The following is a 25,551-nucleotide window of genomic DNA, read 5'->3' as shown; positions in this document are numbered from 1 at the left end:
TCAGCCCCTCAAGCCTGCATTCAATTAGATCATGGCTGGTCTGTACCTCAACTCCATTACAAGCCATGTTTATGCAACCTTTCCTCAATTTAACCCTCTAAATTAGCTATAAGTATTAGTCAGAATTGAAGTTTCTTATCTGTTCAAAAAGCCTGATCCATGATGCTGGCTTTTAATTGGTATTATTCAGATGAATCTGCACCTCCATGGTCAGCATATCCTTCCTGAGGATCAGGCGAAAGATGCCAGTCTCAAAGTCGATTGCTCTTGTTATACAGGTACATGTAGAGCATGCCAGCCTGGTCAGCTAAACAGAAACCATGAATGGGAGTGATAGGGTTGGGGATAAGAAGTTGAGTGTGGATGGATACCCAGTATCCACACACCTCTGCCTAAGCTTATGTCCATCTTTATAAGCTGGCCGTCTGCCAAGAGGGAGTTGGTTGAGGCAGTTTGTTATTTTATCCTTGTCCAATGTGCTGATGCTGATAAATATCCAACAAAATTGGCCCTATGGATTCTTGTATGAGAAAGAAGTTAATTAATGTGAAATTCAATCGTGTCATTGGGATAGTTGACCAACTGGACTCAATTGACAGAAGTTTCTTTAGGTGGAGGTATTTGCAGATATGGATTATGTTTTGGCAAAACTGTTCTAGCCAGATTTGTTCAGGAGAATAAGGAAAATCAAAACTTTGTGTTGAAGACATATCAATAGGCTTGAGTGAGGTCATAGATTTTGGATTGGTAATTTAGTTTAAATATTACAGCACATCTCTAAAATTGTCTACCGAGAAAAATGTAAAATTCTTAATGGACTTCCACCAGTCTTGACTGCCCGATTCAGATGATTTTCACAATTCACATGAGACAGTGGTTTCTTTCTTAATTTTGAGAAACATATAAACATAGAAAATAGGTGCAGGGGTAGGCCATTCAGCCCTTCAAGCCTGCACCACCATTCGATAAGATCATGGCTGATCATTCCCTCAGTATCCCTTTCCTGCTTTCTCTCCATATCCCCTGATCCCTTTAGCCGGAAGGGCCATATCTACCTCCCTCTTGAATATATCCAATGAACTGGCATCAACAACTCTCTGCGGCAGGGAATTCCACAGATTAACCACTCTGAGTGAAGAAGTTTCTCCTCATCTCAGTCCTAAACGGCCTACCCCTTATCCTAAGACTGTGCCCCCTGGTTCTGGACTTACCCAACATCGGGAACAATCTACCCGCATCTAACCTGTCCCGTCCTGTCAGAATCTTGTTTGTTTCTATGAGATCCCCTCTCATCCTTCCAAACTCCAATGTATAAAGGCCCAGTTGATCCAGTCTCTCCTCATATGTCAGTCCAGCCATCCCGGGAATCAGTCTGGTGAACCTGCGCTGCACTCACTCAACAGCAAGAACGTCCTTCCTCAGATTAGGAAACCAAAATTGAACACAATATTCTAGGTGAGGCCTCACCAAGGCCCTGTACAACTGTAGTAAGACCTCCCTGCTCCTATACTCAAATCCCCTAGCTATGAAGGCCAACATACCATTTGCCTTCTTTACCGCCTGCTGCACCTGTATGCCAACTTTCAATGACTGATGAACCATGACACCCAGGTCTCGTTGCACCTCCCCTTTTCCTAATCTGCCACCATTCAGATAATCTGTTTTCGCATTTTTGCCCCAAAATGGATAACTTCACATTTATCCACATTATACTGCATCTGCCATGCATTTGCCCACTCACCTAACCTGTCTAATTCACCCTGCAGCCTCCTAGCGTCCCTCTCACAGCTCACACCGCCACCCAGTTTAGTGTCATCTGCAAACTTGGAGATATTACATTCAATTCCTTCATCCAAATCATTGATGGATATTGTAAAGAGCTGGGGTCCCAGCACTGAGCCCTGCGGCACTCCACTAAATCACTGCCTGCCATTCTGAAAAAGACCCATTTATCCCGACTCTCTGCTTCCTGTCTGCCAACCAGTCAGTATATTACCCCCAATACCATGTGCTTTGATTTTGCACACCAATCTCTTGTGTGGGACCTTGTCAAAAGCCTTTTGAAAGTCCAAATACACCACATCCACTAGTTCTCCTTTGTCCACTCTACTAGTTACATCCTCAAAAAATTCCAGAAGATTTGTCAAGCAGGATTTCCCTTTCATAAATCCATGCTGACTTGGACCGATGCTGTCACTGCTTTCCAAATGCGCTACTATTTCATCCTTAATAATTGATTCCAACATTTTCCCCACCACTGATGTCAGGCTAACCGGTCTATAATTACCCGCTTTCTCTCTCCCTCCCTTTTTAAAAAGTGGTGTTACATTAGCTACCCTCCAGTCCATAGGAACTGATCCAGAGTCGATAGACTGTTGGAAAATGATCACCAATGCATCCACTATTTCTAAGGCCACTTCCTTAAGTACTCTGGGATGCAGACGATCAGGCCCCGGAGATTTATCGGCCTTCAATCCCATCAATTTCCCCAACACAATTTCCCGCCTAATAATGATATCCTTCAGTTCCTCCTTGTCACTAGACCCTTGGTCCCCTAGTACTTTCGTAAGGTTATTTGTGTCTTCCTTCGTGAAGACAGAACCAAAGTATTTGTTCAATTGGTCTGCCATTTCTTTGTTCCCCATTATAAATTCACCTGAATCCGACTGCAAGGGACCTACGTTTGTCTTCACTAATCTTTTTCTCTTCACATATCTATAGAAGCTTTTGCAGTCAGTTTTTATGTTCCTGGCAAGCTGCTTCTTGTGCTCTATTTTCCCCCTCTTAATGTGAAACTTCTGCCAGGATGTTTATGCTCATTGCTATGTATAAAATCAAGTGTTTCCCGCCATTTACGTTGTTGAAATACGAGAAGCCAGCGCCACCTGTTAGGAAATTGCGTCCAGCGCTCAAAGTTCAGTGTCTTAATTTAAATTAGCTATAAGTATTAGCCAAAATTGAAGTTTCATATCTATTTGAAAACCAGCATCTTGGATTAGGCTTTTTGATTGGGAATTATGCTGAATTGGGGCTGAAGTTTGCTGCGGTAGACCTCTGAGACATCCCACAGAGCTGGGAAGAGGCAGCCGAAACTAGGTACGTTTTAACCATTAAAATCATGAAAGCTGCTCCTGGGGCCTGTGCACAGCAATGCTTTTGAGAGCAATTCCCTCTGAGGAAAACCATCTACGCCCCCTTAAGTTGAACTTTGAGCACTGGACGCAATTTCCTAACCGGTGGCTCTGGTGCCTCATATTCCAATAATGTAAATGGCGGGAAACACTTGATTTTACACATAGCAATGAGCATAAACATCCTGGCAGAAGTTTCACACGACACAGAATACAGATGTACATTAGAAATACATTCCTTGTGTATAAAGGATGATCGTTCATGGGTTTAAAATAAGTAAATTCATATATTTAGAAAGAAATATTAATTATAGTGCAGAATTATGCAATATAAAAATGTATTGAGTAACTATTAAATTTAAGGAATAAAATTGCTTAAATGTAGTGCCTTATTTTTTGAAAGTAGACAGTAAATTAATTGTAGAATTGTGAGTAATTTAATAGATTATTAATTTTAGTGAAATATAATCAGTAATTTAGTTAATTATAAAACAGATAAACTTACTGGTTAAGATTTGGTTGAACTGCTGTTGTCCGTCTGCTCCATTATTGGGGCTCATTGTTGGATATTGAGAACTCCATCTGTGGGGAAAAAACCTCTTACAATCAGTAGGACTTCTTTCTGGTGACTATAAAACACTAGCAGGGCTTGGGGCTGTTCCTAAACTTGGAGGGCAGGGAGTGAGCATGGGCTGGACAGTGACAACAGTGACTGGTCAAATGGGAAATAATAATAATCCAAGTTAGGAGGGCAGACATTGCCAATTTTCAATACCTGCAATTGCATACAACATTAAGAGGCACATTGTGTACATGTGTAGATGGTGGGAAAGCCAGTATTGAGGGCCAGAGAAGTTGTGCATACCTACAACCTGAACCAGATTGGACAAAAGTTTTGAGTTCCTAAAGCTCCCAAGCAAACTCCAGGAAAGGAGCAAAAGTCACTCTGAAGCACATACCATATATTTAACGAATGTTTTTCCGTAAGTTTAGTGATTTTGTTTCACGAATTGTTTAATTTTTATGTGTGTATTGTTAGAAGTATTTTTTATAAGGTTATGTAAGAGGATGGATGTAAACCAATGTGGCTGCTCAAAGAACTTTGAAAAATGTTTTTAGGGATATGATTGGTTGCTTTTGTGGTGGTTTCTGGTTGTTCATTGGTTGCTTTTTAGTCAATGGAATTTTTAAAATTCAAGATTGTGAATTTGTTATTATAAATAGTGGGCAGGATTTTCTGCTAGAATTACATTAATTTGCTGGTGTAACTCCAATGGAATGTGGAGTGATTCAACATGCTGCACTTAACTACAGTGAGTTTGCACAATAAAATGTGTGTGAATCTGGAGCACTTTCATACCTTCTTAATTTTGAGAATGTTGCCTATATTTAACTTTTCTATTGATATAATTGCAAATAGCTAAATGATTTAATTAATTATATAAATAAGATATAAACAAGATACTATATTACCATGACGTGCGCTGCTTAAAATGTATCTTTGATGGTTGACTAGGTGACTTATTTATATGTTTTTTTTTAAAGTAAGCTTCCTCTCGTGGAGGAAATGGATAATATATTGAAGGTGCTTGGGTGGACCCGGCTTTGTTAACATGAAACCTGGGGTGGGGGGGGGAGAAATTACTAGAATAATGTGAAATATTTTGAAAATGGAGATAAAAAGAATGATTGGATGATCTGATTAAATTTTGCTAAATAGCTCCAAAATGGTTTATTTTGCAGTATTCAGAAAAGACTACCGTGGAGAAGAGTCACGGCAGTATGAGTCTAGGAGCTATTGTAACTCTGAACGTTTTGTAAATATTGCCTCTGGGCTATTTAAACTCTGAACGTTTTAATAGAAACAAATGCCACCAGGCATTCTACTGATGTAACTGGAAATAGCTAAATATTTTCAAGTATTTGGATTCCTGTGGTAGTGCCAGTTTGGATCAGTTGCTGGTGTATTCACCTCTGAGTTAAGAGTTTGTGTTCACAAGTCCCGTTCCAGATCTGGACCATGCAGGCCAATAAATTTGGTTGTAATGATAGAAGAAATTCAATGATCGCACCAGAGCTGGTAAGGTAAGACTCTTGCTCGCACTTCTCTTGCTTTCTCCTTACCCCTGGACCAGCTGTAGCCCCAGCACTCACAAGCTTGCCGCTGCTGCTGCTACTGACACAATATTCACCTACTGCTGGCCTCACAATTACTCCCCTCGCCTCTCACTTCCTTATGCCTGTGCCAGCTTTCACACACCAGCCACACTGTTCTACCCTAACAGGTATATCTTTTCACCAGGCCTCACACTAAACCATTCCCTTTCTTCTTGCAGGAGAAGCTTCCACATAACAGCAGGGATCAGGAATAAAGACAGAAAATGCTGGAAATACTCAGCAGGCCAGGCAGCATTTGTGGAAAGAGAAACAAAGTTAACATTTCAGATCGATGACCTTTCATCAGAATTGATAATAGTTAGATAAGTAACAGGTTTTAATCAAGTACAGAGGCATGGAAAGGGGGAGGGGAGGAAAGAACAAAAGAGAAGGTCTATGATAGATGGAAGGCAGGAGAGATTAAATGACAAAAAGGATGATGGTGCGAGATAAAACCGTGTCCGTCCCATTTCCTGCTATTCTGCGCTCACCCATCTCCTCCCTCCCAGAACCACAATAGGGTTCCCCTTGTCCTCACCTTCCACCCCACTGGCGCCTCCATTCAACGGATCGTCCTCCGCCAACTCCAGCGTGATGCTACCACCAACCACATCTTCCCTTTTCAGCATTCCGAAGGGACCATTCCCTCCGCGACACCCAGGTCCATGCACCTACCCATGCAAGCACAGGAGATGTAACACCTGACCTTTTACCTCCTTCTTTCCCACTCAACAAGCACAAAGACAGCGGGAATAGGATGGCCAAGAGACAGCTCTCTGGAAGGCGAGCTCAAATCTGACTCTGCTACAGACTGAACTGATGCTGACTTAAATGGCCCAGCATATAGAAGAAGACTGATGGCACTGGAGATCCTGTGTACCATGTCAGGAGTATAGAGCAGTCCAACTCATAACTTTGTGGGGTATTCCAGGGGGGCATAGAGACACTATAGTCAACCATTGTCCCATGTGGTCAGCACTATGAACACTGCAGAGGATCCACAGTGTTAGAGCCTCTGGTGACAGCCTGACAGGCTCTGACGGCTTTGATGGAAGCTCAGACTGCTGCCATCTTGGTTCTGGGTTGCTACGTCTCTCCTGCTTTCAAAACAGAATGGAGGCTAGAGAGAGAGGGGCTTCCAAAGGTCATCTTACTTCTGTGTTCTGATCTCACATAGAGCAGTAATTGCTATGTGATAGGAAGATGATGTGTTCTCTCATGATGACTGTAAACCTGCTGGCCTGCCTGCCTCTGAACCAATTGCCAGTGTTGGTGCCAGTCATCTGGGCAAGTCTACCCTAGCCACTGAGATTCTGCAACTGGGCCCTCTAAGGCCAGAGCTCCTTGAGGTCACCCACCACGATCATCCCTAGAGCCCTCAGTATACACTCAGCAGCCTTCCACCTACCATAATGTTGCCACCAGGGGAGCATCAGAATAGGCAAATATACATGGAAGACAGGCACTAGGGATTTGCACAAGAATGATTTTTATTTCTGAAACATCACTGTTACATAACTTGAAATGAACTGATCAACCAGTTTGCTGCTATACATCAGATTCTTTGTATTGGGTGTTGGTGTGCAAGATTAGGGCATTAATCAGCTGAATAAAAGAAATGGATGTAAAGATGGTAGGAAGGACTGTTAGAACCATTTAATGATTATTTGCTATCGTAGAGCTCTGTCAGCATTGTTGGCCCTTGCTGTTTATGTTTATCCTTAGCTTCCTGGTCTTGCTTCTCCACATTTTCTTCAAGGTGGCTCTGAGGGCTGGCCCCTTTGCAGAGCAAAGTGACGAAAAATGCAGCTGGCCACGACGATTCAGCAGACCCTACTGACTGATCCCTCCAGATTTGTTCAGGCAGCAGAACCTCTGTTTTAGAACGCCCATGTTTTGCTCAATTAGAGCTCTGATTGTGGTATGGCTTTGATTGTACTGCTCCTCAGCATGTCTTTTAATTCCTGACAGGAGTCATAAGGCAAATGATCAGGGGCTAGCCCTTGTCCCTAAGCAGCCAGCCTGAAACCCGATGGTCTGGTAGAAGAAGGGGGATTGACGAATGGTGCAGGACAAAGGCATCATGACTATTGCCAAGAAAGCGGGCACAAACCTACATGATCTGCTGCTGTGGTCACACACGAGCTGCACATTTAGAGAGTGGAAGCCCTTTTTGTTCACAAATGCTCAGCATGCAGGGCAATGTACATGCAGTCAATGATTCCCTGGACCTGTGGGAAGCCAGCAATTTGGGCAAAGTACAGAGCTTGCTCCTCTTGCTTGGCAGCCTCCAGAGGAAAGGTGATGAAATGGTTCCTCTTGGCGAAGAGGGCATGTATGACCTACCTTATGCAACAGTGCACTGCAAATTGCCTGATATTGCTGATGTCAGCTGTTGCAGCATGGAATGATCTTGGGCATTGAAATTGAAGGCCACAGCCACAAACACTACTGTGCATGACCTGCTGCTGGGCTGCAGATGTTGTTGCAGCAGATGACATAGCTCAGTCAAAGCCTCCCTGGTAAAGCAGAGCCATCTGATACACTGTTCCTCACTGAAGTTGAGGTATGACATTCTGCTGCAGAACACCCTTATGCTGTAAGGCCTCCTGCATCCTGCCTTCCTTCGCCTTTTTGTACCAGCAGTTGCAGGCGTCTGCTGTCTTGCTTTCTGCTCCTCTTCCTCCTGTAGCTCCACTGGCAGACCCACAACATACCCATTGTTCAACAATAAAGAGCTAAAGCCGTGACAGACGACGTGCTAAAGATGAGAAAAAAACACTTTCAAACAAATCTCTCGACCATGGATGCCTAGAAAATTCCTTCGACAAAGCAGAGACTTGTATCAATGCAGTTGAGGATCCGTTTAAATATCATTGATGCAATCTGCTTGCTGACTGTTGGCACCAACAATCAGGCCTAGGAACCAGTGAACCTGGTGCTGCCACAATTCAATTTTGCAGAAGAATCTTTTAACAAGTAAAGAACCCTTATTTACATATTTTAATGACCCCAGCACGACTAAAAGTCACATGAATTTCCAGGGAAGATTGGGCATGAGACACTGCCAGCTGAAATTCATCCCTCGAACACTCATTTAGTGCCCAGAAATCAGGCATGATGCAGCCCAATTTCTCCCCATAACTTTAACATGATACTTCAGTGCAGTACTGAGGGAGTGCTGCATTATTGCAGGTGCTATTACTCTAATGAGATCTTAACTTGAGATATGTATACGTGTGTATTTGTCTCTCTCATAACTTTTCTTTCTCGTAGAATGCTACTAAAACCGATCAGTTGGACATTGATCTCAATGTTGTTTGTAGGATTTTGCAGTGCACAAAATGGCTACCACATTTGCCCATCAAATAACAGCTTAAATTTATATAGCACCTTTCACATAGCTTTACAGTGAGAAAGTATAAAATGGAACAGTTGTTGGGCCATGATGGGAGTGTTAGGAAATCAAAAGCTTTGTCAAAAGGATATTGAGAAAGCTTTTAAAGGTGTAGAGAGAACTAATGAAGTGACTGGGTTTTGTATTTCCTAATTTTCATTTGAAGTAATTTTGACTCACTCATGACTTAATATCAGGCAGACTGAAAACTGAGATAGATGCGGGAACAGGATAAGAGTTGGTGAGAAACTGTCAGCATACATATGGAAGCTGATGCCATGGCTGCAGATGATGGCACCAATGGGCAGTCTGTAGATGAGGATGTGGATGCGCAAGATGTATCCTTGAGGGACATCTGGGAATGACTACAGGGATGGCAGTGAAGTTAGTAGTAGAGATGTGCTGGTTGCATTGGGATACGTAGGAATGAAATGATGCAAGACAGTCCCATGGAACTGAAAAATAGAAGAGATGTGATTGAGGAGGGTAGTGTGATCGGTGGTGTCAAATTCTGTGGAGGGGCCAAGGATAGAAAAGGAATGATAAAGCACTGTGGTTGCAGTTACAGATAATGCTATTTGTACCTTTGGCCAGGGATGTGAGCAGGGTGAAAATCTGACTGCAGACATTCGATTAGGAATCCTTAGAGATGGTATAGGGCTGGGAGGTGCCAAAACATTCAAGCACCCTGGAAGGAAATGAGGTTAGGGATGAGGTGGTAGTTTGAGAAAAACATGGCTCCGGTTGGGGTAGAGTGTAGAATGTTGCGGTGCAGGAGGTGTCACACTTGTGTGTGGCAGACTGGTTGGGCCAGATGCTCTTTACCTTTCCGCCATTGTTCATTTTTCATAGGTTTATATGTAACCTTCAGGGCTGCTGACTGAGGGATGTGTAGCTCTTTGTTGGCCGGCGCGGACACGACAGGCTGAAATGGCCTCCTTCTGCGCTGTAGATTTCTATGTTTTTATGTTTCTATGTTTCTAAGAACATAAGAAATAGGCCATTTGGTCCCTCGAGCCTGCTCTGCCATTTAATAAGATCATGGCTGATCTGATCATGGACTCAACTCCACTTCCCTGCTCGCTCTAAATAACCCTTTATTCTTTTATCGTTCAAACATCTGTCTATCTCCGCCTTAAATATATTCAATGAACCAGCCTCCACAGCTCTCTGGGGCAGAGAATTCCACAGATTTACAACCCTCAGAGAAGAAATTCCTCCTCATCTCAGTTTTAAATGGGCGGCCCCTTATTCTGAGACTATGCCCCTTAGTTCCAGTTTCCCCTATGAGTGGAAATATCTTCTCTGCACCAACCTTGTCGAGACCTCCCATTATCATGTGTTTCGATAAGATCACCTCTCATCCTTCTGAACTCCAATGAGTACAACCCCCTAGTCTCCGGAATCAACCTAGTGAACCTTCTCTGACCTGCCTCCAATGCAAGTATATCCTTCCTTAAATATGGAGTCCAAAACTGAATGCAGTACTTGAGGTGTGATCTCTGTAGGATTGTAGCAGGACTTCTCTGCTTTTATACTCCATCCTCCTTGCAATAAAGGCCAACATACCATTTGCTTTCCTGATTACTTGCTGTACCTGCATACTAACTTTTTGTGTTTCATGCACAAGGACCTCCAGGTCCCTCTGTACTGCAGCGCTTTGCAATTTTTCTCCATTTAAATAATTTGCATTTCTATTTTTCCTGCCAAAATGGATAACCTCACATTTGCCCACTCACTTAGCCTGTCTATATCCCTTTGCAGATTTTTTGTGTCCTCCTCACAATTTGCTTTCCCACCCATCTTTGTAGCATTAGCAAACTTGCCTACGTTACACTTGATCTCTTCATCCAAGTCATTAATTTAGATTGTAAATAGTTGAGGCCCCAGCACTGATCCCTGTGGCACCCCACTAGTTACCGTTTGCCAACCGGAAAATTACCCATTTATCCCGACTCTCTGTTTTCTGTTAGTTAGCCAATCCTCTATTCATGCTAATATATTGCCTCCAACCCCGTGAACTTTAATCTTGTGCAGTAACCTTTTTGTGGCACCTTATCGAATGCCTTATGGAAATCCAAATACACCATATCCACTGGTTCCCCCTTATCCACCCTGTTCATTACATCCTCAAGGAACTCCAGCAAATTTGTCAAACATGATTTCCCTTTCATAAAACCATGCTAATTCTGCTTGACTGAATTATGTTTTTCCAAATGTCCTTAATTATGGACCACAGCATTTTACCAATGACAGATGTTAGGCTAACTGGTCTATACTTTCCTGCTTTCTGTCTGCCTCATTTTTTAGATAGGGGCGTTACATTTGTGGTTTTCCAATCTGCTGGGATCTCCCCAGAATCCAGGGAATTTTGGCAGTTTACAACCAATGCATCCACTATCTCTGCAGCCACTTCTTTTACGACTCTAGGATGCAGGCCATCAGGTCCAGGGGACTAGTCCGCCTTTAGTCCCATTATTTTACCGAGTGTTGGTGATTGTTTTTTGTTCCTCCTTCCCTATAGCCCCTTGATTATCTACTATTGGGATGTTTTTAGTGGCTTCTACCATGAAGACCGATATAAAATATTTGTTCAAAGTCTGCCATTTCCCTGTTCCTCATTATTAATTCTCCAGACTCATCCTCTAAGGGACCAACATTTACTTTAGCCACTCTTTTTCTTTTTATGTACCTGTAGAAACTCTTGCTCTCTGTTTTTATATTTCGTGCTAGTTTACTTTCATAATCCTTCTTCCCCCTGTTATTATTTTAGTCGTTCTTTGCTGGCTTTTAAAAGTTTCCCAATCCTCTGGCTTCCCACTTATCTTGGCCACTTGGTATGCCCTTGTTTTCAATTTGATACTGTCCTTTATTTCCCTAGTTAGCCACGGATGGTTATCCCTTCTCTTACAGTCTTTCCTTCTCATTGGAATAGATTTTTGTTGAGAGTTATGAAATATCTCCTGAAATGTTTGCCATTGCTCATCAACCATCCCACTCTTTAATCCATTTTCCCAGTCCACTTTAGCCAACTCTGCCTTCATACCTTTGTAGTCTCAATTATTTAAGCTTAGGACACTGGTTTGCGATCCAACTTTCTCACCCTCCAACTGAATTTGAAATTCAACCATGTTATAGTCACACATTCCCAGAGGATCCCTTACTAGGAGATCGTTTATTAATCCTGTCTCATTACACAGTACCAGGTCTAAGATAGCTTGCTCACTGCTTGGTTCCGCTACGTACTGTTCAAGGAAACAATCCCGGATATACTCTTATGACCTCTTCCTCAAGGCTACCCTGGCCAATTTGCTTTGTCCAATCAATATGAAGGTTAAAATCGCCCATGCTTATTGCTGTTCCTTTTTTTACAAGCCTCCATTATTTCTTGATTTATACTCCGTCCAACAGTGTAGCTACTGTTAGGGGGCCTATAGACTACGCCCACCAGTGACTTTTTCCCTTTATTATTCCTTATCTCCTTCCAAACTGATTCAACATCTTGATCTTCTGAGCCAATATCGTTTCTCACTAACGCACTGATCTCATCCTTTATTAGCAGAGTTACCCCACATCCTTTTGCTTTCTGCCTGTCCTTCCGAATTGTCTCATACCCCTGAATACTTAGTTCCTAGCCTTGGTCTCCTTGCAACCATGTCTCTGTAATCACTATCAGATCATACCTATTTGTATTGTCAACTCATCTATTCAGATAGAGGTTTAAAAACATTTTTTACCTTTTTTTTTCCTGCTTTGACCCCACTTTCTGATACACTTTTATGTTTATACATTCTGTCTTGCTCTGGTTTTCATTTCCCACGGTGCAACCCTGCTCTATTGCCGCCGCCTTATTCTTTGACTTTTTAATTTTCCGCTCACCTGAACCCTCCCCCCCCCCCCCCTCATTAATTAGTTTAAAACCCTCTCTACAGCCATTATTCGATTCGCCAGGACCCGAATCCCAGCACGGTGTAAGTGGAGCCCGTCCCAACGGAACAACTCCCTCTTACCCTAAGTAGTGGTGCCAGTGTCCCACGAACCAAAACCAATTCCTCCCTTTGAGCCACGTGTTTCACTCTCTGATCTTATTTACCCTATGCAAATTTGCTCGTGGCTCAGGTAGTAACCCAGAGACTATTTCCTTTGTGGTTCTGCTTTTTAATTTGGCCCCTACTGCTCATAATCCCTTAGCAGAACCTCTTTGTTTGTCTTACCTATGTCATTGGTACCCACGTGGACCACGACAACTGGATCTTCTCCCTGCCACTCCTAGTTCGTCTCCAGCCCTGAGGAGATATCCTTAACCCTGGCACCGGGCAGGCAACACAGCCTTCGGGACTCACGCTCTCGGCTGATTTATGGGTCAACTGTGAGCTTTTTGAGGAGTGGGATGATCACTGTTCTATTGAAACAGTAATTGCACAATGTATTTCATTCTATATGGAACACTATAGGATGTTTCTCAGGGATATGATGAGAATCTACGTAAATGCAGGTTAGTTATTTATTTTCAAGCTGTTGACTCCTAGAGACTGTTATCCAGCAGTGCAGCACAACAGAGACATCTGATTTAAATGCCATGTTCTAGAAATTCGGCTGTTCAGTGCCTGTTTTTCAAGTGCTAAACAGCCTCCTAATATGGTGAGCAGGAAGCGCTCATTACAAGCTGGCAGTGCGCGCCCGTCATATTGTAAAGGGCAAAAAATCGGCATGCAGTGCTCATGCTTGAAACAGCATGAGCCTCTTCACATATGTAAGTAAGAGGCCTAACACAAATCTTTGAAGGTGGCAGGATGGGTTTACAAAGCAGTTAATAAAGCACATGGGATTCTGGGCTTTATAAATAGAGGCATAGCGTATAAAAGCCTGGAAGTTTGCTAAACCTATCTAAAACACTAGTTCAGCCCCAGCTGGAGTACTGTGTCGAACTCTGGGCATCACTCTTTAGGAAGGATATGAAGGCCTTAGAGAAAATACAGAAGAGATTTACTAGAATGGTCCAGGGATGAGGGATCACAGTTACGTGGATAGACTAGAGAAGTTGGACTTGTTCTCCTTAGAGCAGTGGTTAAGAGATTTGATAGAGGTGTTTAAAATCATGATAGAGTAAATAAAGACAAACTGTTTCCAATGGCTGAAGGGTCGATAACGAGAGGGTACAGATTTAAGGTGAATGGCAAAAGAACCAGAGGTGACATGAGGAAAAGCAATTTTTACGCAATGATTGGTTAGGATTTGGAACGTACTGCCAAATAGGGCGGTGGATCATCATCATCGGCAGTCCCTTGAAATCAAGGAAGACTTGCTTCCACTCTAAAAGTGAGTTCTTAGGTGACTGAACAGTCCAATATGGGAATTACAGTCTCTGTCACAGGTGGGACAGTCGTTGGAGGAAAGGGTGGGTGGGATTGATTTGCCGCATGCTCCTTCCGCTGCCTGCGCTTGATTTCTGCATGCTCTCGGCGATTAGACTCGAGGAGCTCAGCGCCCTCCCAGACGCACTTCCTTCACTTAGGGCAGTCTTTGGCCAGGGACTCCCAAGTGTCAGTGGGGATGTTGCACTTTATCAGGGAGGCTTTGAGGATGTCCTTGTAATGTTTCTGCTGCCCACCTTTGGCTCGTTTGCCATGGACGAGTTCCGAGTAGAGCGCTTCCTTTGGGAGTCTCGTGTCTAATGTCTCATGAGGTAGCCAGATTTTAAAACATACTTATGTGAATGTGGAGTCGGGAGGAGCAGGAGTGCACCTCCTGACCCCACATTCAAAGTACGCAGACCACTGCTGGCCACCATCTTTGGCCTGCCCTTCCATCCTGTTTCAAGGCGAGCTGCCTGTTCTTGTCTGCCACTCACCAGCATGATGGTAATGAGGCCCGGAGTCCAATCTCCGGAGTCTCTTGGGCCTCATCTTTCAGACACAGCGATTATTCCCACCACGTGCTCAAAAGTTGTTGTGCCTAAATTTCAGGTTTTCAAAATGTTTGTAAATTTTTATATTTTAAGTTTCCTTACATGTTAACAGTAACAGCATCTCAAAAATAATTCATTGGCTATAAAACACTGATATGTCCAGAATAATGAGGCTATACAATTGCCAGTACTTTTAAAACATTTTTTTTTGTTGCTTTATGAGTAAATACATTGTGTGCTATGGTACTGACATGTACAGACCTGTAAGATTCAAGGTTCAATCATTAGTCTGTGTTAAACTAGGTGACCTCACCTGGGGGGTTGTTGAGGCCAGCACAACTTAACTCTGTGGGTGGAGTGAAAGAGAGTGAGTGAGTGAGTCAGGAATATAGAAAATGGAACAAATTGATTGATCTGTTCAGTTAATTTTATATTTTTATATTTGTAGGAGCTAAAGGTTTTCTTCCCATCACCTGGTAGAGGACCTGCAAATACCGCAAGTTGTGCTGATTGCACCTTGTGCATTATCAAACCTCATGCTGTTGCTGAAGGTAAGCTTCAGATTTGTCTTTTTGAAGGAAAGCATTCCTTTTATCATAAGAAAATGAACAATGTAGTTAGCTTTATAGAATTAACACAAAGACTATCCTTTGGTTTCATAGAATCATAGAAATTTACAGCACAGAAGATGGCCATTCGGACCATTGTGTTCGTGCCGTCCAACAAAAAGCTATCCAGCCTAATCCCACTTTCCAGTTCTTAGTCCGTAGCCTTGAGCATATCCAAATACTTTTTAAATGCTATGAGGGTTTCTGCCTCTACTACCCTTTCAGGCAATGAGTTCCAGACCCCTACCGCACTCTTGGTGAAAAGATTTCTCCTCAAATCCCCTCTAAACCTCCTACCTCTTACTAAATCTATGCCCCCTGATTATTGACCCCTCTGCTAAGGGAAATAGATCCTCCCTATCCACTCTATCTAGGTGCCTCATAATTTTATACACCTCAATTAGGTCTCTCAGCCTCCTCTGTTTCAAAGAAAACAACCTCAGCCTATCCAATCTTTCCTCATAGATAAAATTCTCCAGTCCAGGCAACATCCTCGTAAATCTCCTCTGTACCCTCTCTAGTGCAATCACATCTTTCCTGTAATGTGGTGACCAGAACTGCACGCGGTACTTTAGCTGTGGCCTAACTAGTGTTTTATGTAGTTCAAGCATAACCTCCCTGCTCTTGTATTCTATGCCTTGGCTAATAAAGGCAAGTATCCCATATGCCTTTTTAACCACCTTATCTGCCTGTCCTGCTACCTTCCGGGATCTGTGGACATGCACTCCAAGGTCCCTCTGTTCCTCTACACTTCTCAGTGTCCTACCATTTATTGTATATTCCCTTTCCTTGTTGGTCCTTTCCTTGCCCATGTTTTTATAAAATTACCTCCAAAAGGACTGCTAGTGTATTTACAACTTCCTGAAACGCTGTGGACCTTATTTGATCATTTTATGTGAACCAAGCATGATCTCGCCAGAATTCATTATGGAAAGTTGTATAGAGGTGCAGGCATCATATACTGCTTGTGATAAATGAAAGTTGTTTTTTTGCACTTAAAAAACGTTAAGTTACCAATGATCTGAATGAAGCAATGTAAATAAAGAACACAGCAAAGTAGAAATTTAATGCTGAAAATGCGAATTGAGATAAATTGAATTAAACAACTAAGTATTAAACCATATTAAAGCAACACTAAAATTGATTTTTTTTCAATGCCAAGGTGAAGGATCGGGGACAGTACAAGTTTGGGGACATGTGCCCCTTGTTACAAAGTCACATCCGCTTTGGGAATAGGAGTGCTTCATATGCAAGTGTTTGTGTGTGTTCACTCCCACCTCTGCCATCTCCAGAGTTGTGAAAACTTGTGTTAACATAGTAAAACTTCCCAAGGCACTTCACAGGAGCATTATCAAACAAAATTTGTCACTGAGCCACATAAAGAGATAATTGGGCTGAAAATTGCTGTCGGAGACTTTCTTCGGACGAACGCTTCCAACCCGAAAAAAATTTACTAAAATACTTGGTGGTCCCGGAGGAACGTAGGATTCCGGTTGGAGGCCTTAATTCGCTGTGCAGTGTACGGGAACATGTCTCCCACGTACGGACGCATTTACTGGAATCATGTGGGCCTGGACCGCCAATCACTATCTAGTATTTTTTTAAATTTCAAAATATACTTTATTCATATAAAAATTTGTACAGTACATTCAAAAGCAGTTCAGTACATTTAGCTGCGGTCAGCAATCCCATACACTACATTTGGGTGCTGACGGCAGTTCCGTTCGATACATTTCCTTGCTTTTTAGTTCAAGTACAATTCGGTACAATACGGGATACATTGTAGTACATTCAACAAATTACGTTACATGTGTCACTATACAGTACACAGAATGGGTGACGGTACATTTACACTTTTCCTTTCCTACGTGCAACACGAAACAAACCTTGCATTGTACATGGCACTACATAGGTGTTTAGAGATCATGGTGCTCCATATACACAAAAAAGAAGTTACTACAAGTACAGCCCGAGGGGAGTTTTGTACTGATTCCTGCCCCCGGGTTTACCGTGGCAGAAGGGCTTTAAACTGTGGCATTTCCCCACCGTGCCTTTGCGGCGACTGCACCAATTTTAAGTGCGTCCCTCAGCACGTAATCCTGGATCTTGGATTGCGCCAGTCTGCAACACGCAGTTGTGGACATCTCCTTGCTCTGGAAGACCAGCAAGTTTCGGCAAGACCAAAGAGCGTCTTTGACCGAGTTGATGGCCCTCCAGCAGCAGGTGATATCTGTCTCGTCCTTCGCAACAATGGGGACAGGTAGAACCTCAGCACGTAGTGACACTTGGTGTTTGCGTACCACGGGTCTGTGCACAGCTTGATGCAGCCGCACACAAAGGTGGCCATCAGGATGAGGGCCACGTTCGGAACATCCTTTCCTCCACTGTCCAGAGATTTGTACATTGTGTCTCTGCGGACACTTTCCATTTTGGACCTCCAGACAAAGTGGAAGACGGCCCGGGTAACTGCCGCGGCAAAGGAGTGAGAGATGGGCCAGACCTGTGACACGTGTAGCAATCCCGAGAGCACCTCACTCCTGATGACCAGGTTCTTTCCTGCCATGGAGAGGGAGCGCAGCTTCCACCATCCCAGTTTTTGCTTCACTTTGGCGATACGCTGGTCCCAGTTTTTGGCGCACGTCCCGTCCGCTCCGAACCATATTCCCAACACCTTCAGGTAATCTGGTTTAACGGTGAAGGGAATAAAGGATCGGTCGGCCCAGTTGCCATGGCCTCGCTTTTGCTGTGATTGACCTTTGTTCCTGAGGCCAGTTCAAACTGGTCGCAGATTGCGAGCAATCTGCGGACCGACTGCGGATCCGAGCAAAAGACGGCGACGTCGTCCATGTACAGGGAGGTCTTGACCTGAGCGCCTCCGCTGCCTGGGATCGTCACCCCTCTAATGCCCGCATCCCTCCTGATGGACTCGGCAAAGGGCTCGATACAACACACAAACAAGACAGAGGAGAGAGGACAGCCTTGCCTGACTCCAGATCTGATTGGAAAGCTTTCAGTTTCCCACCCGTTGATTTGAACTGATGTCTGTGTGGAGCTGTTGGACCCAATTGCGGATACCCTCCCCAAACCCCATTTTGGAGAGCACGTCCATCAGGTAAGTGTGTGATATCCTGTCAAAGGCTTTCTCCTGGTCTAAGCAGGTGTCCACCCTCCTGTCCTGCACGTAGGCAATCGTCCTACGCGAGGCTATCAGAGATCTTCCTGCCTGGGACAGCGCAGGTCTGGTCCGGGTGAATCACCAGCTCAAGAGCAGACTTGACCCTGTTGGCGATGACCTTTGACAGGATCTTGTAGTCCACATTGAGCAGCGAAATGGGCCGCCAGTTTTTGATTTCCTCCCTCTTCCCCTTCTGCTTGTAGATGAGGGTGATGATGCCTTTCCTCATCGATTCTGACATGCTGCCGGCTAGAAGCATACCCCCGTACACTTCCAACAGTCTGGGCCCATCCAGTCCCACAGAGCCGAATACAAACTCGACCGGTAAGCTGTCGCTTCTGGGAGTTTTATTCATCTCGAAGGATTGGACGGCCTTTGTCAGCTCGTCCAGAGTTAGCGGGTGGTCCAGACTCTCCCGCTCACTGTCGTCAAAGACCTCCGAAATAGACGACAGGAAAGACTGGGAGGCCACGCGATCTGTGGGCTTGCCGTCGTACAGCCCGGCATAGAAGGATTTGCTGATCCTCTGCGAAGACGTCACAGAACCGTCTTCTTCCTTTAGGCTGGTGATCACAGAGCTCCCCCTGTGTACCTTTTGGAAGAAGAAGCGCGAACACGTCTCATCCTGCTCGACGGAGCGGACTCTGGAGCGGAAAATGATCTTGGAGGACTCTGAGGCAAAGAACGAGGCTTGCTGGCCCTTCACCGCTTCGAGTTCCTCCGCGACATCGACCCCCATCGACTGCAGCAGGAACAGGTTTTGCATATTCGTCTGGAGTTGGGACAATTTCCTCTTTTTCCCTCTCGCCTCCTGAACACCTTTGAGGATGAAGAACCTCTTGATGTTCGTCTTGATTGTTTCCCACCAGTGCATCGGGGAATTGCAGAGGGGTTTTACGGTTCTCCAACCTTTGTAATCCCTCTTGACTCCGGAAAACGTTGAGGAACTCAACAGTTTCACTTTCAGCTTCCATATCCCTCTGCCAACTTTCTGGTTTTCCTGTGGTCGACAGTCGGCCAGTAGGAGGCAGTGGTCAGAGAAGAACACCGGCATGACGTCAGTGGATCTGACCTTGAGCGTGTGGGACACAAACAGGAAGTCTATTCTGGAACGGACGGACCCGTCTGGTCTCGACCAGATGTATCTGCGTGGTGCTCCGTCTGCAGGGTTGCTGAAGACGTCGCACAGCTTGGCATCTTTTTACCGCATCCATCAGGAGTTTGGACGTGGCGTCCAGTTTGCTGTCGGCTCTGCTGGATCGTCCAGCCGCTTCGATGATGCAGCTGAAGTCACCGCCCAGAATGACCGGCCTGGACGTCGCCAGCAGCAGTGGGAGCTGCTGGAAGAGGGCCAGCCGCTCGCTTCTGAGAGGCGAGACATACACGTTAATTAGCCTTGGAGGGAAATTTTTGTACATTACATCTGCTACGAGGAGGCGGCCGCCCACCACCTCCTTAACTTCGGTGATGGTGAAGTGGCCTCCCCGCAGCAGAATGCCTAGGCCGGAAGACCGGCAGTCGTTGCCTCCTGACCATATGGATGGTCCATGGGCCCACCATCGTGACCATTGCCGGTAACTGCTGGAGTGCGGCAGACCGCATTCCTGCCAGAACAGCAGGTCCGCTTTGACCTTGGCGAGGTACCCCAAGGTGGAAACGCATTGCGTAGTGGATTTTACGCTACGCACGTTAATAGTAGCAATTTTAAAATCCATTTTAAAGTTACTGTTTACAGTTACAAACATTACACTTCAAATAAATCGTCCTTTAAGTCCGAGGTCTGCCCAGTGGCCAGTTCTGTCATGCATAGGTTTAAACTATACAAGTCTACTGCACCTGGGCTGGCGTGGTCATCATCCTCTGCAGTGGGAGTGTTTTGACAGGGGGACTGCTGCAGTGCTGTTATAAGGTCCGATATGTCCTCTGCACTGTCCTCGCCTGGTGTTGGTGGTTCTCTCTTTTCATCAGTCACGGCGGTCTCGGGCTGGTGTGCTTCGATCGCTGCGTCGCTCCCGGTATTCCGGAGGTGGGGTGTGCTGGGCACTTCGCTGCTCCCATTCTCCTGGAGCTGGTCTGCGTTGGTCTCTTCTTCGCTCCCGGTATTCCGGAGCTCGTGTGCGTTGGGCGCTTCGCTGCTCGCGGGTTCCTGGATCGGGGCTGCACTGGTCGCTTCACTGCTCCCGGTCGCCTGTGGCTGTGGGTTGGCGTATTGCCTCTTGTTTTGGTGGCGGTAGTAAGGGGCTTTTTCTCGCCTTTCCTCATCAGACGAGCTGCCGTCGCTGCTGTCTGTCGTGGTTGTTAGCCGCCTCTTCCCTGTCGTTTCCGCAGGGGCCCTTGCTCGCCTGTTCTCCGTACGCTTGCGGGCCTTTTTCTTGATGGTCTCCCATCCTGCTTCATGGTCTGCTGTCTCCTCGTTCCTGGACTCGGTGCACTGGGGGAGAGCTTCACTGCTGGCTGCTGGTGTCTCGCAGCTCGTCGTAGCAGGCTTCTCTTCCTCGCCGACTTGTTCCGAGTCCACGGGAGCAGTTGCTTCTTTGCCCAGGGCGTTGGTCGGGGGAAGGGTGTGGGTCTCCTCTGGAGTGTTGTGTTCCTCAGCTTCCTCCTCCTCTCGTGCAATGTTCTTTGCTGCCTGCGCATAGCTGAAGTTGCGTTTGGGGCAGTTTTTGTAAAGGTGCCTAGCCAGACCACAGAGGTTGCAGCACTTGGTCTCCTTACAGTCCTTTGTCTGGTGGCCTTCGTTCTTGCAGTTTCGGCCGATGACAGTTTTGCAGCTTGCCGCCACATGGCCTGCCTTCCCGCAGGTGCGGCACATGTTGGGTTGGCCAGCGTACACCATGTAGCCTCGACTTCCTCCGATGGCGAAGCTGGAGGGGGGTGCAGGATGGTTCCGCTGGCGTCCACTTTCATGGTGACCTGGATCTGGCGCTTGCTGGTCCAAATCCCGTGCAAGTCTTTCAAGTCGCTGCTGTTTCCTGCCCCATCGACATACCTGGCGAGGAAAGTCAGCACATCAATGACCGGGATGTGGGGGTTGTAGATCTGCACTGTGATAGTGCGTCTTCTCTGCGACGGGAGGGTGAACAGTGGCTCCCAAGTCAGCACTGAGCGCAGCGGTTCACTCACCTCCTTCAGTCCCTTGAGGAACTTCAGGCATAGGGTGACGGTTCTGAAGGTCACATCAAAGTAACCTCTCTTCGGGAGGTCCTGCAAGGCGAAGATGTCGGTGACTTTCATGCCACATGTTCCCAGCAGGATTTTCTTCATGAAAAGGTCCCGGTTGATGGTTGTCTGTCCATCCACTTTCTTTACCGTCACTCGGATGGTGTTTCGGACGCCCTGGTTCGCCGCTCGGCTGGCCGCCATCTGGGTTGCAGAGTCCTCCTTTCGATATGTATTTTGGCCGAAGCCTTCAATCTGTTGTGGTGTCAGGCACCTTGGCGGGCCTCCGGGCCCACCCAATGGTCGATCAACATGCAGATTTTTCTCTTCTCTCCAATTGGTGCTTGGCCCAAGCCAAAGGGCCAGAGCCAGCAAAACCGGAAAAACGAGTTTTCTGCAATCAGTCAATTTGCATATGAATGCCCAATCAACAGATACTACGCTTGATCTTAGCCAATAGGCCGAGAAGTGATAGCCTTTTAACGGCCAGGTGTCAGTGATGATGTCGCACTTTACCAGGGAGGCTTTGAGGGTGTCTTTGTAACGTTTCCGCTGCCCACCTTTGGCTCATTTGCCGTGAAGGAGCCAATTGCCTGCATAGAGCAATTGCTTAGGGCGTCTCTGCGTGCAGTTTTGGTCACCTTACTTAAGGAAGGATATACTGGCTTTGGAGGGGGTACAGAGACGATTCACTAGGCTGATTCCGGAGATGAGGGGGTTACCTTATGATGATAGATTGAGTAGACTGGGTCTTTACTCGTTGGAGTTCAGAAGGATGAGGGGTGATCTGATAAAAACATTTAAAATAATGAAAGGGATAGACAAGATTGAGGCGGAGAGGTTGTTTCCACTGGTCGGGGAGACTAGAACTAGGGGGCCTCAAAATAAAGAGGAGCCAATTTAAAACTGAGTTGAGAAGGAATTTCTTCTCCCAGAGGGTTGTGAATCTGTGGAATTCTGTGCCCAAGGAAGCAGTTGAGGCTAGCTCATTGAATGTATTCAAGTCACAGATAGATTTTTAACCAATAAGAGAATTAAGGGTTACGGGGAGCGGGCGGGTAAGTGGAGCTGAGTTCACGGCCAGATCAGCCATGATTTTATTGAATGGCGGAGCAGGCTCGAGGGGCTAGATGGCCTACTCCTGTTCCTAATTCTTATGTTCTTATGTTCTTATGTTCTTATGTCTCGTGTCTGGCATGCGAACTATGTGGCCTGCCCAGCGAAGTTGATCGAATGTGGTCAATGCTTCAGTGCTGGGGATGTTCGCCTGGGCGAGGACACTGATGTTGGTGCGCCTGTCCTCTCCAGGGGATTTGCAGGATCTTGCGGAGACATCGTTGGTGATATATCTCCAGCGACTTGAGGTGTCTTCTGTACATCGTCCATGCCTCTGATTCATACAGGAGGGCGGGTATTACTACAGCCCTGTCGACCTGAGCTTGGTGGTAGATTTGAACATTCTTTTCCTCAGGCGGCCAAAGGCTGCACTGGCACACTGGAGCGATGTTGGATCTCCACATCTATGTCTGCTTTTGTTGATAAGAGGCTCCCAAAGTATGGGAAGTGGTCCACGTTATCGAGGGCTGCGCTATGAATCTTGATGACTGGGGAGCAGTGCTGCGCGGCGAGGACAGGCTGGTGGAAGACCTTTGTCTTACGGATGTTAAGCGTAAGGCCCATGCTTTCATATGCCTTGGTAAATACTTCGACTATTTACCTCATGGACAACTCCAACAGTGACAGGCCGGAACGCCGCACCGCCATAGTTGCCCGGGATCTTAGGTGCTTTAATGTCGACATTGCCGCCCTAAGCGAGACCCGTCGGGCTGGGGAAGGCCAGCTCAAGGAACAAGGTGGAGGTTACACCTTCTTCTGGAAAGGGAAACCAGAGGATGAACGCCGCCTCCATGGAGTCGGTTTCGCCATCAAAAACGAGCTGGTCAACCGCCTCAAAGACTCCCCCTGCAGGGTTAACGAACGTCTCATGATTCTCCGACTCACCCTATCCCAGAATCAATGTACCACAGTCATCAGTGCATACGCCCCAACGCTCGATGCGACAGATGAGACCAAAGAGGGCTTTTACCCCAACCTTGCAATATCCCTGTTCCGCGTCCCTGCCGATGACAAACTGATCCTCATTGGTGACTTCAATGTCAGGGTCGGCAAGGATACAGCCCTCTGGGGAGGCGTGATTGGCAGAGATGGGGTAGGGAAAACCAACTCCAGCGGTACCCTACTCCTGACAAAATGTCTAGAATCTGATCTTGTCATCACCAACACCTCGTTCCGCCAGAGGGACAAGTGCAAGGCATCGTGACAACACCCTCGCTCCAACCACTGGCACCTGCTCGACTATGTCATCGTCTGAGCCAGGGATCGCAAGGATGTGCGCATCACCCGCGCCATGACAGGAGCTAACGACTGCTGGACGGACCACCGCCTAATCCGATCCATCATTGACATCAACATAGCCCCAAAGCGGCGAGGGCAGCAGAAGCAGTGCAGCAAAAAGGTCAATGCTGGGGCACTCAAAGACCTTTTTGGGTAGAACGTTCCAGATCCCAACAATTCTGTGTGGGGAAAAAAAATTCTCCTCATCTCTCCTCTGGATGTTTTTCTAATGATTTTGAATCTGTGACCACTAGGTATTGACCCACCCGCCAGAGGGAATATTCTTTGGCTATTTACTCTATCAAAACCTTTCATGATATTGAAAACCTCTGTGAGGTCACCTCTTAACCTTCCTTGTTCCAAGGAGAACAGTCCTAACTTTTACAACCTCTCCTCATAACTGAAGCCCCTCATCCCTGGTAACATCCTCGTAAACCTCTTCTGTAATCTGAAAAAAATTGCTGAATGTAGAGCAGTCATTAGCAAAAGAGGAGATACGGTTGGGTGATGTGTGGAGATGGTCATTGCGAAGAAGAAACTGAATAGAAGAAAGGACAATGCTCTGGGAGACTCCGAATTAATTGAAAAAAAATCTGAGGATGACTTGTCAACTACAACACAGATGGAGTGATGTGAAAGGAAATTAGATAGCCAAGAGCACAGCTTTGATGGGATACCATATGATTGTAACTATTTAGAAGTGCATTTGGAATGTCATACTGGAGGCTTTGGAAACATCCAAAACAATGGCAAATTATTCACCAAATGTTCAAGAGCAAAGTTCTAAAGACTTTGGAATATCCAAATCAAAAACCATACAGCAATTAATAGCAACTAATCCAAATAATTTAGAGATACTCTCCCATGTAAAACAAATAGTTTTGGGCACCAGTCCTGTAAAATTAATCAACTACACAAATTAGCAGGAAACCACTTGCATCCCAACACCTTCATGGGTAAGGCAGGAAAAATGTAGTCTCTTTTTATTTCTAAGACAGCTATTAATTATTCCTCTTGCTGCATATTCTGGATAGGATGACCTGTGCTCAGTTGCCATCTAATGTCACTTCACGTAGAATTCTGGTATACAAACAAAACCTCCTTGTTACTTTTACATTAACAAATTGAAATTAGGTGGAGTGTTATGGCTTTACTCACACTCAGTGCTAAAACTCTCCCTTGTTTGGGCAAATTTCCTAAAAAGGCTGTAAAAAGGATTCCCCTCTTCGATGAAGAGGTGGAACAGTAGGCAACCCTGGAAGCTAATAAGGCAGCACCGCAGGAGATTCAGACCCTCGTACAGATACCCAGCTACCAGGGTGAAGAGACCGAGAAGATCTTCTTTGAATATCTGTCTGGATTTGTGTATAAGGAGTTTGTGGTTCACCCCAAAAGCCCTGGAAGAGCTTTGCACCACCTATACAGGTAGATGAGCAAACCAGGAGAGCACTTGCTGTGACTCAGGAAATCACTAGTTGAATAAACAGCATGCAGCTTCAGCCAGGCCTGTCAGTTTGCTGTTCATTCTTGTGCAAGGTAAGATATTAATGCTCTATTTGCCAGGACAGATCCGTTAATTGTGTTTGGCACAGAAGTAAGACAATTGAGTGAGTGGGTCATTC

At 45.6% G+C, this 25,551-nt stretch overlaps 1 protein-coding gene and 1 pseudogene across 6 annotated transcripts in view; one reads left to right on the top strand and one right to left on the bottom strand.

The window, feature by feature from the left end:
- nme7 (NME/NM23 family member 7) overlaps positions 1-25,551 on the top strand; it is a 337,368-nt gene that overhangs the window by 89,347 nt on the left and 222,470 nt on the right. For all 6 annotated transcript variants that reach the window (XM_070893470.1, XM_070893467.1, XM_070893471.1 and 3 more), the window contains exon 6: positions 15,042-15,144. In XM_070893470.1, coding sequence (XP_070749571.1) covers positions 15,042-15,144 — 103 coding nt within the window. The remainder of the gene's footprint in view (positions 1-15,041; positions 15,145-25,551) is intronic.
- LOC139276567 (U2 spliceosomal RNA) lies at positions 21,871-22,008 on the bottom strand (annotated as a pseudogene).

The sequence above is a fragment of the Pristiophorus japonicus genome, chromosome 11, assembly GCF_044704955.1.
Source record: "Pristiophorus japonicus isolate sPriJap1 chromosome 11, sPriJap1.hap1, whole genome shotgun sequence".
Lineage (NCBI taxonomy): Eukaryota > Metazoa > Chordata > Chondrichthyes > Pristiophoridae > Pristiophorus > Pristiophorus japonicus.
This window is presented reverse-complemented; position numbering and strand designations above follow the sequence as displayed.